The sequence below is a fragment of the Chlamydotis macqueenii genome, chromosome 4, assembly GCF_036417535.1.
Source record: "Chlamydotis macqueenii isolate bChlMac1 chromosome 4, bChlMac1.mat, whole genome shotgun sequence".
Classification (NCBI taxonomy): domain Eukaryota; kingdom Metazoa; phylum Chordata; class Aves; order Otidiformes; family Otididae; genus Chlamydotis; species Chlamydotis macqueenii.
Genome location: NC_141559.1, coordinates 66,442,138 through 66,455,275, shown reverse-complemented (window position 1 = coordinate 66,455,275; position 13,138 = coordinate 66,442,138). Strand labels below are relative to the sequence as shown.

Genomic DNA, 13,138 nt, shown 5'->3' with positions numbered 1-13,138 from the left:
TTTCGTGGTACAGTGTCCTCTATGGCAATAAAATTACAGAACTTCCAAAGGGCCTATTTGAAGGACTCTTTTCTCTGCAACTGCTGTGAGTACTTTTTTTTTTTATATATACTTATTCTATTTTGGGATAACTCAGAAGGGTAAACAAGAGGAGAGATTTATGCCTGGAGAAGAACTGGCAGGAAATCCCATATGTAAGATCAGAGTACAACACAAACGAATTATGTTAAAGCCAAAGGAGTCAAGATTGTTGTAGGCCAGCTTGCGATTCATCTAGAAATTTGATCATATCTCAGTTAATGTCTCAGCCTAAAATGATTAAAATGAAACTATTCTCCTGTGTGGAATTTATAAGGATAAAACACATAAGGTATGATACTGTCTTGCCCTGTAAATAGCAAATAGCATGTATAAAGTTGTGTGGGAACCACAGAAGGAATATTTATATCTTTCATACAGAGAAAATATGTAGTGGGAATTATATGTAATTGCATTTCTAGTTGTACTCATGAAGAACAGAGTTGCAGTACAATTTCATTGATAACTTTTAGTGTTTTCTGACACTCTTCTTTGTACAGTTCTTTGACTCTGTGAACTTCAGCTGTTGTTTTGCTTAACACTTTGGAAATTTCCATGTGTAATCTTATAAACCATTTCTATTTAGATTCAGTACAAGGAATAAAGACGAATGTCATAGTAATATGTTTATCAAATATTGACAATATTTAACAGAAGAGGCTGTGCATTGGTTGTGTTGTGTAAAAGAAATTTGTGAAATAGGCCGTAAAACAACAGTGGTGTTTTTGGAAGAAATTTTCCCAGAATAACTGACTTGTTTATTTAAAGCTTTTTTTTACAGAATTTAAAACTTCTTCCCACTTGATTAGAAGTATTTCACGTCCATACTTTGTATGAACATTATATGAACATTTATAGTGTAGTGGTTAGCAAAATGTTTGTTATTAACAACTCATTGAAGATGGCGAAGCAGTAAGGAAAGACAAAGAAGATGCAAGTTCTAGCACCACCTAGAGGTTTACGTTTTGATTTATTTTAGTCACAAGCTGGTATAATAGTGGGGGTATGCATTCTTATTTTCCTTTAAAGAGATTTGAGTTATAAAATCATATTGCAGATTTTGTAAAAAAAAAAAAAGAGATATCTCTGAAATTATGTTTATTCTGTGTAAAAAAAATGTCCATAGCTTGATATACTTTGCATAGACAATACATTTCAGTCTAAGTAAATCTCTACTTGTGTGGTAAAACTTTGTCACAGCATTGGTTTTCAAATCCACCATTCTATTGCATTTCTGGCTGGAAATGGGATAAAAAAAAAATACTTGATTATAAAAATGCCTCTAGTTGAATTACTTTTTTTTTTTTCTCTTCAAAAGCATGAAGAAGTTGGTTTAGTTTGGCTTGTTTGTTTTAACTTTAGAAGTCTGGGAGGTACAGGGAAGAAAAGGTTCCCTTTGAAGATAGAGAGGGAAAAGGATCCAAGACAGATTTGGATATATTCCATGCCACTAGTTTTTACTATAACTCTGTTAATGCAGAAGCGTGCTGATTAGTAACATATAATGAAAAGTGCCACTGCACATCTCTTCCAGTTAATGAACACAATGTTCAGTTCCTTTTTTGTTTGTTTATTTATTTGGCAAAAGGAACTAGTTTTCCTTGCAGATATTTGATTTTTTAAGCTTGTTTCTTGGCATAGACAAATGCCACACACACACATTCTACGAGCACATACAAGAAATGTGATTTTAGCTGAACAAGCCCGCACATTTTAAGTCCAAGATGCAAATATTTAGGAATAATTACAGATCACCTGAATGAGATAATTCAGTTCACTGAAATGCCTCATGTCACTGTTAGTTAATATCTGTTACTGCATCTCTTGTTCTGGTTACAAATGTGCACAAAGAATTACTTGTGAAAAATGTTGAAGCTGCAGAGACTCTGAGTGAATTCTTTCAATTTTGTAATTGTGTTTCATTAAACAGATTATTGAATGCCAACAAGATCAATTGCCTGCGAGTTGATGCTTTTCAAGATCTGCACAACTTGAATCTTCTTTCTTTGTACGACAACAAGCTTCAGACCATTGCAAAAGGCACCTTCTCACCCCTACGTGCAATTCAGACCTTGTATGTATGCTCGTGTTTATGCTTGTCTTTCGTATGGCTTCATATTCTACAATGGGCTAAAATTATCAGGAACTGCTGAGACCAAAGGGAAATAACGTGTGAAATTATTTTTTTTTCTTTGTGAAAGGCATTTGGCTCAGAACCCATTTATATGTGACTGCCATCTGAAGTGGCTGGCGGATTATCTTCATACAAACCCCATTGAGACCAGTGGTGCCCGTTGCACCAGCCCCCGTCGTCTGGCAAACAAAAGGATCGGCCAGATCAAAAGCAAGAAATTCCGCTGTTCAGGTAATTTTCTTAGTTCAGCTGCTATTTTTCTTTTATTGGCAAAAACAGTGGTTATAGAAGTTCTAATGAAGGCAGCTGGCTCTCTATGGAATTACTAAACATTGCAGAATCTTTTTTAGTTCTTTGACTGAAGGGGGGGGAAATAATGGAAGTCATAGACTATTGGATCATGGGACATTACTGCAGTTAACACATTTGGCACCATTTCTGAGTAGCATTAAATCTAACAAAAGAACTGCAATATATAATGCTTCAGAATTAAATGCTAAAGTTATTTGCTACAAGTATCACCGACATAAATCATTTTGTAAAATTTCCACAAGGCTCTGGAGTATGTGAAAGATCTAAAAATTTCTAGCTAAATATGGAAACATGACATGTTCATTTTATACAGGGAGCTTACCTCATACTGAAATTTACTGTTTTCTTTTTCTAATCTTATTCCATTTCCTACTTACATTTCTCTAAATCCTAACTTTTGTCATATGGTTTCCAGCTGTTCCAGGTGCATTTCACATTCTACAATTTATTCAGTTTTAAGTGCAAATACCAGATGAGAACTGTTTGTTATCCATGTTCCGGATACAGTTATGACTATTCACACTTTGTTGTTTATCAGCTCTCGTTGTGAATACGCATTTTTTCACTTAATTATCTGTAGTTAACTGTAGTCCATACTTAATCTAATAAAACTCATTCCTTGCTTGCTGACATTCAGGTGCATCTTCTATTTTTTTTCTCTTTATTTAGCTAAAGAACAGTATTTCATTCCAGGTAGGTTTGGCTCTGCAGTGAGATTGACTAACTGCAGATACTCTCTCCTTTTCCCCCCAAAAAAGCAAAGTTTGTTATAGCTTTTAAGAAACTGATGCATGTGTATTAACATTAGTCAATACCTGTAGCTAGACACAGTTTTCCTTTGTAGATTTCTAGTAGTTCTGTTTTCTGAATATAAGAGCTTAGCATGCAGCTCCATTTACCTTTTTTTGTCTCACAAATTTGCACACAGCCTACCAGAATTATACCTCTACTTAAATTACTTAGAAGGTTGCACCTGCTAGTTCATACTTCAATTGACATCTTTACTTACCTTGTACCTTGCCTTTCTGCCACTACTGTTTTTAAAATGTAGCTCCTGAGCTGCTTTTAAACACAGGAAAGCATATTGCCATCAAAGAGCTAGTACAGCTTTAAAAACTAAACACTTTACAAATGAACATTTTCTTGCCTTGCTTACATGCTCTACACTAGCTTGCATCTACTGCTTGCTCACCTTCCTTGTGTCTGCGAAATCACAGTGGAATGCTTGGAAAAGAAAGCTGAATATTCTTCATTAAGGACATTCTGTGGTCACACACATACAATGAATCAGAAATGCTTTCCATTAAGGAAAATATGACTTCAGAGTTGGAATGAAACAGCAATTTACACACTGCTTTAAGCTACAATAAGTCTATGATATTTAAAAAAAAAAAAATGTACTGATGTTGGCCCTAGCTCTTTGAAATATTTTCTTTCTTTATTTTACCTTGCTTGTCAGGTGTGTGCACTGATTTCTTAATAGAAAAAAAAAACATGATACACTTGCACTATGTTTCAAACAGATTATAAATGATTGATTGGCAAAATAAACAAGGGAATAACAAATCTATTGATGAATTACAGTATGTGATTTGCAAGCAGGGTTTTCCACCATAGTTTAATATCTAGAAAAATATCTACAATAATTGATTATGACACCAGTGCACTTGTTCTTTCGAGTACTACAGGTATATTGTCATTCTGCAGTGTTTGAAGTACTGATTTATTGATTGCTTTCAATCTTTTTCTTTTAAGCTGGTATGTTTAACAGCTCTTCTCCTAATGCTGTGCAATGTATCACTTAAATTTGCAGTAATCATGTGAAGTTTTTCATACCCTAATACTAATACGTTGGTTTGAAATGAAGAAAAGACACAATGAAATACAAAATAAGGCAGCAATTTGTCAGCATTGGCAGCCGCGAAAATGTGTTTTAAAGCAGCATAAAACAGAGGGGGATTCAATTTCTCAAACCTGTAGTACCACTCAGTTCCTTAATGAGTAGAACAGCTGTATTCCTGCCACAGAGTGACTTCTACTCAACCTTGCCAGCACAACTTTTTTCTTTGAGTTAGAAGTATTTTCTTGCCAGCAAATGTCTTCGTGTCTTCACAGCTTGTTTATAATATGGCCACACGTGCAGTTTAGGTTTGTTTACGTGCCCTTTTAAAAATGCTATTCCTAGGAAAAAAAAAAAAGGAAGAAAAATAATTAAATTAATTAAGAGTGCTACAGACTTGCTTCTTGAAATACAGCTTCTGTGCTTTCTCTTTCTATCAGGTTATCAGGGAGATGCTGCATAAAATTCTTCTACTTGTTGAAGAACTTGTCCTGAATATTTTAGTTGTTTACTTTGAGCTGCGAACAGTGATTTACTCTGGATGCAGGAGTCAAAAAAAATATATTTCTAGCCTTGCTTTTGGGGTATTAAAAAGTGCCAAAACCACTTCTTTACACTTCAGTAAATGCTGTAAAAATTTTACCATTTATTTAGAAACTTAAATATTTTTAATATTTGTTTTAAATATGTCATTGGAAGGTCTTAATCTGCAAACACTAGGAATTCTTAGCAGAATTTCATTATAGTCATTTGGAAGACTAAAGTTTATACAAGTATTAAAACATTAGTTTAAAAAATACCATTTTTCTGCTAGCTCATAGAAATATTCCATGTAGCTATATCATATGTGTTATCCAGACATTTACAAATGCTAGATATCATAATATATAAAGACTGTTGAGGTTTTTTTTTTTCCCCCTCACCTGAGGAATCTGTTTCTCCTATGTTTCTTTGTTTATTAAGGGTTTTAAGTGGCATAACCGGTATATATGTTCAAGGACACAGCTTTTAAAGAATACATTCAAAGTCATGAAGAATAATGCATAGGAGGCATTATGATCCTACATAAAATCTGTAATTAACCCCAAGCTTTTCTAAATTATTTGATGCCACTTAAAATTAATTACTCTTTCTCTCTGCTGAAGACTGTACCCCTTAGCAAAATCTTTTAACCAAACTCAAGTTGAGTAGAGAATATGAGATCATGGTTTTGTCTTAATTGGGATTACTCTGTCTTTCTTTCCTTCTTGGCTATCTTTACTTTTGCAGGAGTTCACCATTTTGGCTGTAAGTAAAGTTCAGTGTCTGAGCTAAATCACAATGTACCTCCCAGCCCTGATGCACCTTCTGCTAGTCTCAGTCTTTTCACCTTTGTCCAAGAGGAACCCACAGGTCCTTTCAGCTTCTCTTTGTTTTCCTTGTCACCCACCCTCAGTTCCTTACTGGATGTTTTCTCCTGATATGTTTAGGATGTTTTCTTTGGCTGACTCTGGGAAATGGTGGAGGAAACTTTCTATGTGGTTCTTTTTTTTGTACTTTTTATTTTATCTATGACAGTAATACTGTTACTGTGGCACTGGACATTCAGTAATAAGAATGCCATGTCATGTAAGCAAGTATTAAACTTCAAATGCTTCTGTAACTTACACCTACTCCTTCCTCTTTTCCCTTGCTCTTATCCTTGGCCTAATGGATGCAGTTTTGATAATGTAGCGAGATTTTCTGTTGTGCTTGATCTAACCATGTGGTTGTGAGGTATGAGTAAAACATGGTTCTGTCAAGCACCATGGAACGTCACGCAGCTTTCTACAGCATGGCAAGCTGCTGAGGCTTAAGTCAGGATCACACATTTTTTAAATTAAAGCTGAAAACAGGGCTTTCAATCTTAACTGTTTGAGATTATGTGGAGTGTTGAGTCTATTAAAAAAAAAAATCAGAGAGGTTAATGAAGTCCAGTCAACAATACAAATTTGTAACAAGAGAAAGAGAAAAGGTGACATTCAGGATCTATCTAGGCTTGACAGAGAGAAAGAAAATAAATTCTAAAAGAATCAGTGGCATTTGTGTGATTAGCTATAAACATGGCTAGATTGGCTAGCATAATCAGCAGAAAGTACAGCTGTGAAAAGCTCGAGTTAATGTTATCCTGTTATGTGAAGTTGGTTACAGTTTCTTTTTCCAGCCCATCTTAAGCCCCTATATTTAACCCCCTCTTGAAGCCCTTGTGTCTGTTCAGTATCACAAAGTTTATCATACATTTCCCAAGTTGCCCACCCATTATCTGCATTGCAGACGTCTTTTCAACCTTCTCACAAGAAGCAAATCTTACACTTTATTGACTCAGTATCTGTATTTTGACTTGACTCTTCCACAGGCACTGAAGATTACAGATCCAAATTAAGTGGAGACTGCTTTGCAGATTTGGCTTGCCCTGAGAAATGTCGCTGTGAGGGGACCACAGTGGACTGCTCCAATCAGAAACTCAACAAAATTCCTGATCACATCCCCCAGTACACAGCAGAGTTGTAAGTTGAACCCATAATAAAGCATTATTTGCTTATGGAAAAACTAACTGAAATTTTCAAATATAAAACCACAGCTTTACTTTTTTGAACAACAAAAATTAAATGTAATCTCTGTGGTGGACTTCAAAGGACTAAATATAGATAAAAAATATTTATACATCATTTCAGTACCATGTGGCCTTAAAAACTTATGATAAATAAATAAGGTAACTGTTCTGTGTTTCTAGTTCTACAGTGCATGAGTGCACTTGAATTTTTTGAAAGATAATGGGGTTTATTTTACTTTTTATTTTAGCTACAAGAGCAAGTGAGACATCCAGTAACAGAAGTCTGTCTTTAAAAGTGTTGCCTAAGTGTTTAATAAAACAAAGCTGATTCTTCTTATGGAAAGCACACATTATGTGTGTCAAGCAGGAGACCAGAGGAAGATAAAGCAGACAAACAAGACAGAGTTTGGTTAAGAAGATGAGATAATAATACAATGAACAGACATCAGTAGAAAAGAAGTCACCAGTTATTTCTTGCTTAATAACTGCCATATGGGAATGATTTGTAGGCATTATAACTGAAATGGTCTTCAAGGAGGGATTGAAAGATAAAATTAAGACAGCTTTACAAGGTTTTCCCATGCACAAAGCATGGTATGAAAGGGAATGCAGAGATGCTTGAAGGATCAGCAGAAAGGTAGGAGATGAAAGTGGCCATCATTGGCAGAGCAAAGGCGGGAGGAAATAGCTGTTCTCCCTAGGAGATTTAGTGTAAAGAACAAGGCAGAATGTTGAGGGGCAAAAGAGAGGGACTTTGATTTGATGTGGTAAAGCGGGACAGAGATGTGGAGGCAGAAGTACTGTAATCAAGTTGAGACCCACAGGGCCGAGATGAGTAACAGTTTGGAACATCTCTTAAAAGATAATCAGTCTGCAGCTGGCATCAAAGCAACAGTACAGCATTGAAGGCATGAAATAATGAGACCATGGTTAAGGATTTAGAATATCTGGATAGGAAAAGGAATTGGAAACAGAAATATTTTTTAAATAGAGATGGAGATTTTTGTCTGTCTCTGAGCTGGGAGGAGGAGTTGAACTTAGTAATGTTCTAATTACACATCTGAGTGGTCATTCTAGTTGTTTCCAAAATTATGGCAAATTCAATTCAAAAAGTGGTGTATGTAAAAAAGTGGCGTATGTGGGAAAAGGAAAGCTCAGCTTTTGGCCACGTTAATGCTGTTGATTTACTGTTCATAAAGTAGTGCTAGAGAAGAAAAAATTGATACATAGTCTTGCGTGAAGGGAGATAGATTTCAGTGGAGAAATACATTGGGTTTTTTTCATACCAGATTTGCTAGGGATACAATATAGAGAGTGAAGAACAAAAAGGGAAGGGAAAAGAAAGAAGATTTTAGTGTGGAGGAAGGTCCACAAGAACACAGAAAATACTCATCAAATGTATGTAATGTTAAGCTATAATATTTTGAGATAAAATCACTTAAAGAATAAAAACTGATTGAATGAGTAGCAGGTTGAAGTGTAGGAGGAGATCATAAAGTAATGGTTGTAAAAATCATAGTTACTGAACCAAGAGATCAGAAATTGAGTGGTTGAAGTGACAAGCATGCATTGTCTTGATTCTTAGCGGGATTCATGTTTAATTCTCTCTACTCTGAAGAAATAATAATCTTAATTTAGTATTTTAATTGTTGATTTTCATATTCATTTATTTACATGTGGTAGATAAACTGTCAAGTGTTTTCTTTCTATAATTATGATTCGTTCATATTAAATTCAGAAGAAACAATTAAATCATCAAGCCTCATCTGCTGTATATCCTAAACTCTCAAATTTCAGTCAACAAAAACCTTATGTTTGACTAAAATATAATTCATATTTGGTTACAGCACTTCTTTCAGAAAACATTCAGTCTTGTTTGAGATATCAGTGGCTTAAAAATCCACCATTTCCCTGAGAGCATTGCAGAAGTTAATCATCTCCCTTCACTTCTGTTAAAATCTTTTAAAATGAGAACTTTTACTTACAAATGAAATCTACCTCTTCAGTTTCCGTCATTGCTTCTTTTATATTTTTTGCCGTTAAGGAGCACTTTTCTGTCCAGCACTTTATCCAGTAGGATGGTCTTAAACTGTAACACAGTCACTCTTCAACCTTCTTGATAAGCTGTACAGATTGTTCTTCAAGTCTTTTGATGTAATAAAAATATCAACAGCATTACAAGTATTCTAGAGGGGATAGAGAAATTATTTTTGCATTTTTTTGCTTCCTCTAAAAATCCAATTGCTCTAGCTAAATAGGCTCTTCTGATACTTGCCTCACCAATGCAAATGTTACAGCTTTTTCTCTTGTTTCTTCCTGTTATTTCTGGTCTTTGATGCACTCACTGCCTTTGTTGCGCCTCTTGGGACTTCCCAATCTAGTTCTAGAGCCGCTCTGTGATTTCCAGTTCACAAAATTTACTGGCCTATGCAAGAAAAGCAGCTAGTTGGCCTTTCTTTTCTTTCACCCACCAAATCTGAGATAAAGATACTTGTTAGAGTCAAATGACATTGATGCTTCTATAACAGTGATTAGGAAGACCAGATTATTCTCTGCGGAGTGTTGTTTGGAGCCAAGACTCAGCTCAGAAACAAAGATAAAAAGTGAGGAAAAGAATATTGATTGTGTAGATTGCAAGAGTAATAATATCACATAAAAAAAAATCAATTTCTTCAGAGTAGTTGTTTTTTAAAAAATCTGAAAATAATAATACGATTCAAGACAGATACTTAATTATGAAAGGTGAAAAAAATCCATAAATGAGCCAAATGCTGTTTTAGCTGTTTCTGTGTTGTCACTTGCTCATAGATTTCCAGAAGACCAGTGAAAGATCTGTTTAATCTGCCATTGAAATATATGTGATAAAGTGAAAGCCTGTAAATCCATCCCAGAAATAAAATATTTTTCAAGTAGCATTCTAATACATAGGAAAATTCAGGAAGCTTTTGATAAATCACTCAAACCAGAGTCCCCAGGAGAAATGCTGAATAAAAACAATTTCAGTCTTATATGTTCAATTTTTGTAATGATTGCGCAATATCTGGCATAATACCAGATCCTAACAAGGTTTTTGAAAACATGAATTTCACTGCAGTACATGGCCTTCCAAGAAGGTTCAGCTACTGTACCAAAACATGCAAATAACTTACCCACTGTGTTGATAAAACAGGAAAAAAAGCATCAAATAAAACAGAGAAACGAAATATTTAGACATCATTTAGACATGCTTCTTTGTTTACTTTTTTTATTTTGAGAATGACATTTCAGTACTTTTCTTTGAATAACCAGATACAAGTATTTTTAAGATCCTTTTAATGATCCAGTGATTGACATCTAACAACTATCGTTATTGTCTTTGCCAATAAAGAGCACTGGGCTCAGAAAATAATGATATTAAGGTCCAGAAGGAAGATACCACCACATTCATTCCTCTATGTGTGATATAACTTACCATGATAATAGAATTAAAACTTCTTGCACAAATAATTAAGAACTCCAGATCTAAAGCCAGCAATCTCCAGCTATAGAAATGTCATGTCATTCATGTGGTCATTCCTCTGACCACAAGCCCATAATCTGTAACTCCTGATGTCCCTTTATTTGTAGATCTACCCTCAGTTATGATGCATGAATTATGATATCACCATATTCACAGAGTTATAGAGAAGATACGGTTTGTGCTACAGTTTTAATGAAACAGTATAAAGTGATTCAACTCATGCTTCTTTTCCATCACAGAGAAGTACAGAGGAACTTCTCAAACACTGAAAATCTTTAAAACACATGGAAAATTCTTAATATTGTTTGGTAACATTGACAGTAAACTAAGACTAGTTTAAATAAAATAAAAATTTAAATTCTAAATGTGACATTAGGTAGGACTAATTAGCAACACAAATACAATATTGAGGAATAACTAGCAAGTAGTTCAAGAGAAAAGGCTGTGGTGGTCTTATCATGTATCTTAAAGATGAAGGAGTGCCATTGGGCACTGCTACAAATTTCATTTTGGGATGTGTGTACAGGAGTGTAGTATGTAAGTTATATTAAATAATTGTTTTACTGTACATGACAATAGTAAAATATGAACTGGAATACTGTGTCAAGAACTTAACTTTTCAAGATAAATATGGATCACTTGGAAAAAAATTCAGGGAGAACAAGAATAATCTAGAAAATAAGACTTCAGAGGAAAAAATGAAAAGATTGAATGTATTTGTGTGAAGGAAACTTGAGGGAGAGTCAAAGTAAATTATATTTAATATGTAAAAAGTTGTTGGGAAGAGGAAAGGGTCAAATTGTTTGTCTTTTTTTAGTGGGGTTAGAAATGTTTGCAGCAAGAAAGTATATTAAAATCAATAAATATTTTCACAAACAAGTCATTCTACTAGATGATGCAGCACCTGAGAAATATTTGAAAATATCAGCATTTATAGAACATTTTGTGCTTGTGTTGTTGATGTACAGGGAAAAAAAAGACTGTTTACAATGATGATGTAACTTTGTTACTTGAGATTGTAAAAAAAAAAAATTTGATATAGTCCCACTAAAAATCACACTAAGTCATCCAGTTGATTTTCAGAAATTCATATTCCTTGTACTTCAATGTGGTATACAAATGCTGTGTGTCTATCCAAAAATATCTTCCTGTCTGCTCTCAGTTTGGTTCCATGCTGAAACTATTGTACAGCCATACCTTCAGATTTACAACCTTCATTTCCCTTCTCACGATCTTTGAGAATGAGCAGGAAGGAAGGATGAACGAGCAGCTTTCTTTTATTTTCTAGGGTTTTTAATCTTGTCTTGCAATAAGGCAATTCTGAAAAGCATTCTGGGTTTAGAATGATGCTGAATTTCATTTCACAGTGATCAGTCATCTGTTTTCCTTCCTATTTAAGATCTCTAAATAAAAGCTAGACAGACTCCCTTCCTTAATAAGATGACTCCATTAAAGCATATAAAGAATCTAAGATTCGTAATTTCCGTTTTCTTTTCAAGAGAGGAAATAGGAAATACTAAGTCAATGCAGGTATTTTTTGAAATATAGATGGTCCCCTAACCCAGCAGCTGCTAAAGGTATACTGTTGTGAAACAGCCTTGATACCTGGGCAGGAAAGATCAGTATCCAGCTGGTATTTGTTGCTTATTGTATACCTTCTTGTAGTGTTACCAAGCAGCATTTAATGCTTCCTTATGCAATGTATGTGTGTTAGGTATAGTGGTCTGAAGATAAACCGTGGTCAAGGAACTGTTTTTAAATTCTTGGGAAGACCTATGCAGTGTGTTTCCGTCCCTGTTCAAAAGAAGCATTGAGCATAAAGTAATTATTTCATTCTTGCAAATAGTGCTCTGTGAGCACCTCCAGATGTCTGGCAGACCCCACCTGATATCCTTTAAAGAACAGTAAACTAATCTTCAGTGGTTTATATGTACTTCCTAAAGATTTTTATTTATAAGTTGCCATGGAATCCTTCCTTAGTTACATTTTTGTTTTTCTTCCCTTAAAAGAAAAATTAAAAACATATTCTTCTATTTCTCAGCAGTTTTAGTTGTACGATATTTTGTGAGCTGGTTTTGATTCTGTATGTCTTATGTATGCCTGAGTTTAACTAATGAGAATGTTCATATACAGGAATTACCAGAATTAGAAATGTCAGTATATACAGAATTGTTTTTCAGCTATCAGTTGAATACCAGCTATTCAGTTAAACCAGTCTGAACAGCTTATTTAGTGTGGAACATTTTGTACCAATGCCTGAATATTTTTTTCTGAAATTGATGTAATTTCTTGTAGGCGACTAAATAACAACGAATTTTCAGTCCTGGAAGCCACTGGAATCTTTAAGAAACTTCCTCAGCTGCGTAAAATGTAAGTGCAACTTCAGTGACCTTATCTATTCAGATAGCGTGTTAGCTCCTTGCTGTGTTTCTCTACCTTTCCTGGTTCTTATTTGTAAATGATTCACTGTATTCTAATCAAATATCAAGAATGTGTTTAAATTAATCACGGAGGTACATCAGAGTTGGCAGCTCTTCTCCATGGGACTAGGCACTGCCAGTAACAACTTCTCATGGTGTATAGCTCCGACACCTGCGCTGCGGTGTCCAGCCAGCTGGTCTGTTATGCAGCCACAGCAGGGAGCTCGCAGTATAAGCTGCTCAAAAAAGGTTCCAGTAATCTTTTGTAACTTCCTGTACTACT

The 13,138-nt window shown here is 34.7% G+C and overlaps 1 protein-coding gene across 4 annotated transcripts in view; it reads left to right on the top strand.

The window, feature by feature from the left end:
* Positions 1 to 13,138, top strand: part of SLIT2 (slit guidance ligand 2) — a 257,184-nt gene that overhangs the window by 186,233 nt on the left and 57,813 nt on the right. For 3 of the 4 annotated variants that reach the window (XM_086746085.1, XM_086746082.1, XM_086746084.1), the window contains exons 12-17: positions 14 to 85; positions 2,009 to 2,152; positions 2,280 to 2,443; positions 3,194 to 3,217; positions 6,739 to 6,889; positions 12,731 to 12,805. In XM_086746085.1, coding sequence (XP_086602211.1) covers positions 14 to 85; positions 2,009 to 2,152; positions 2,280 to 2,443; positions 3,194 to 3,217; positions 6,739 to 6,889; positions 12,731 to 12,805 — 630 coding nt within the window. The remainder of the gene's footprint in view (positions 1 to 13; positions 86 to 2,008; positions 2,153 to 2,279; positions 2,444 to 3,193; positions 3,218 to 6,738; positions 6,890 to 12,730; positions 12,806 to 13,138) is intronic. The other variant, XM_086746083.1, reaches the window with a different exon arrangement.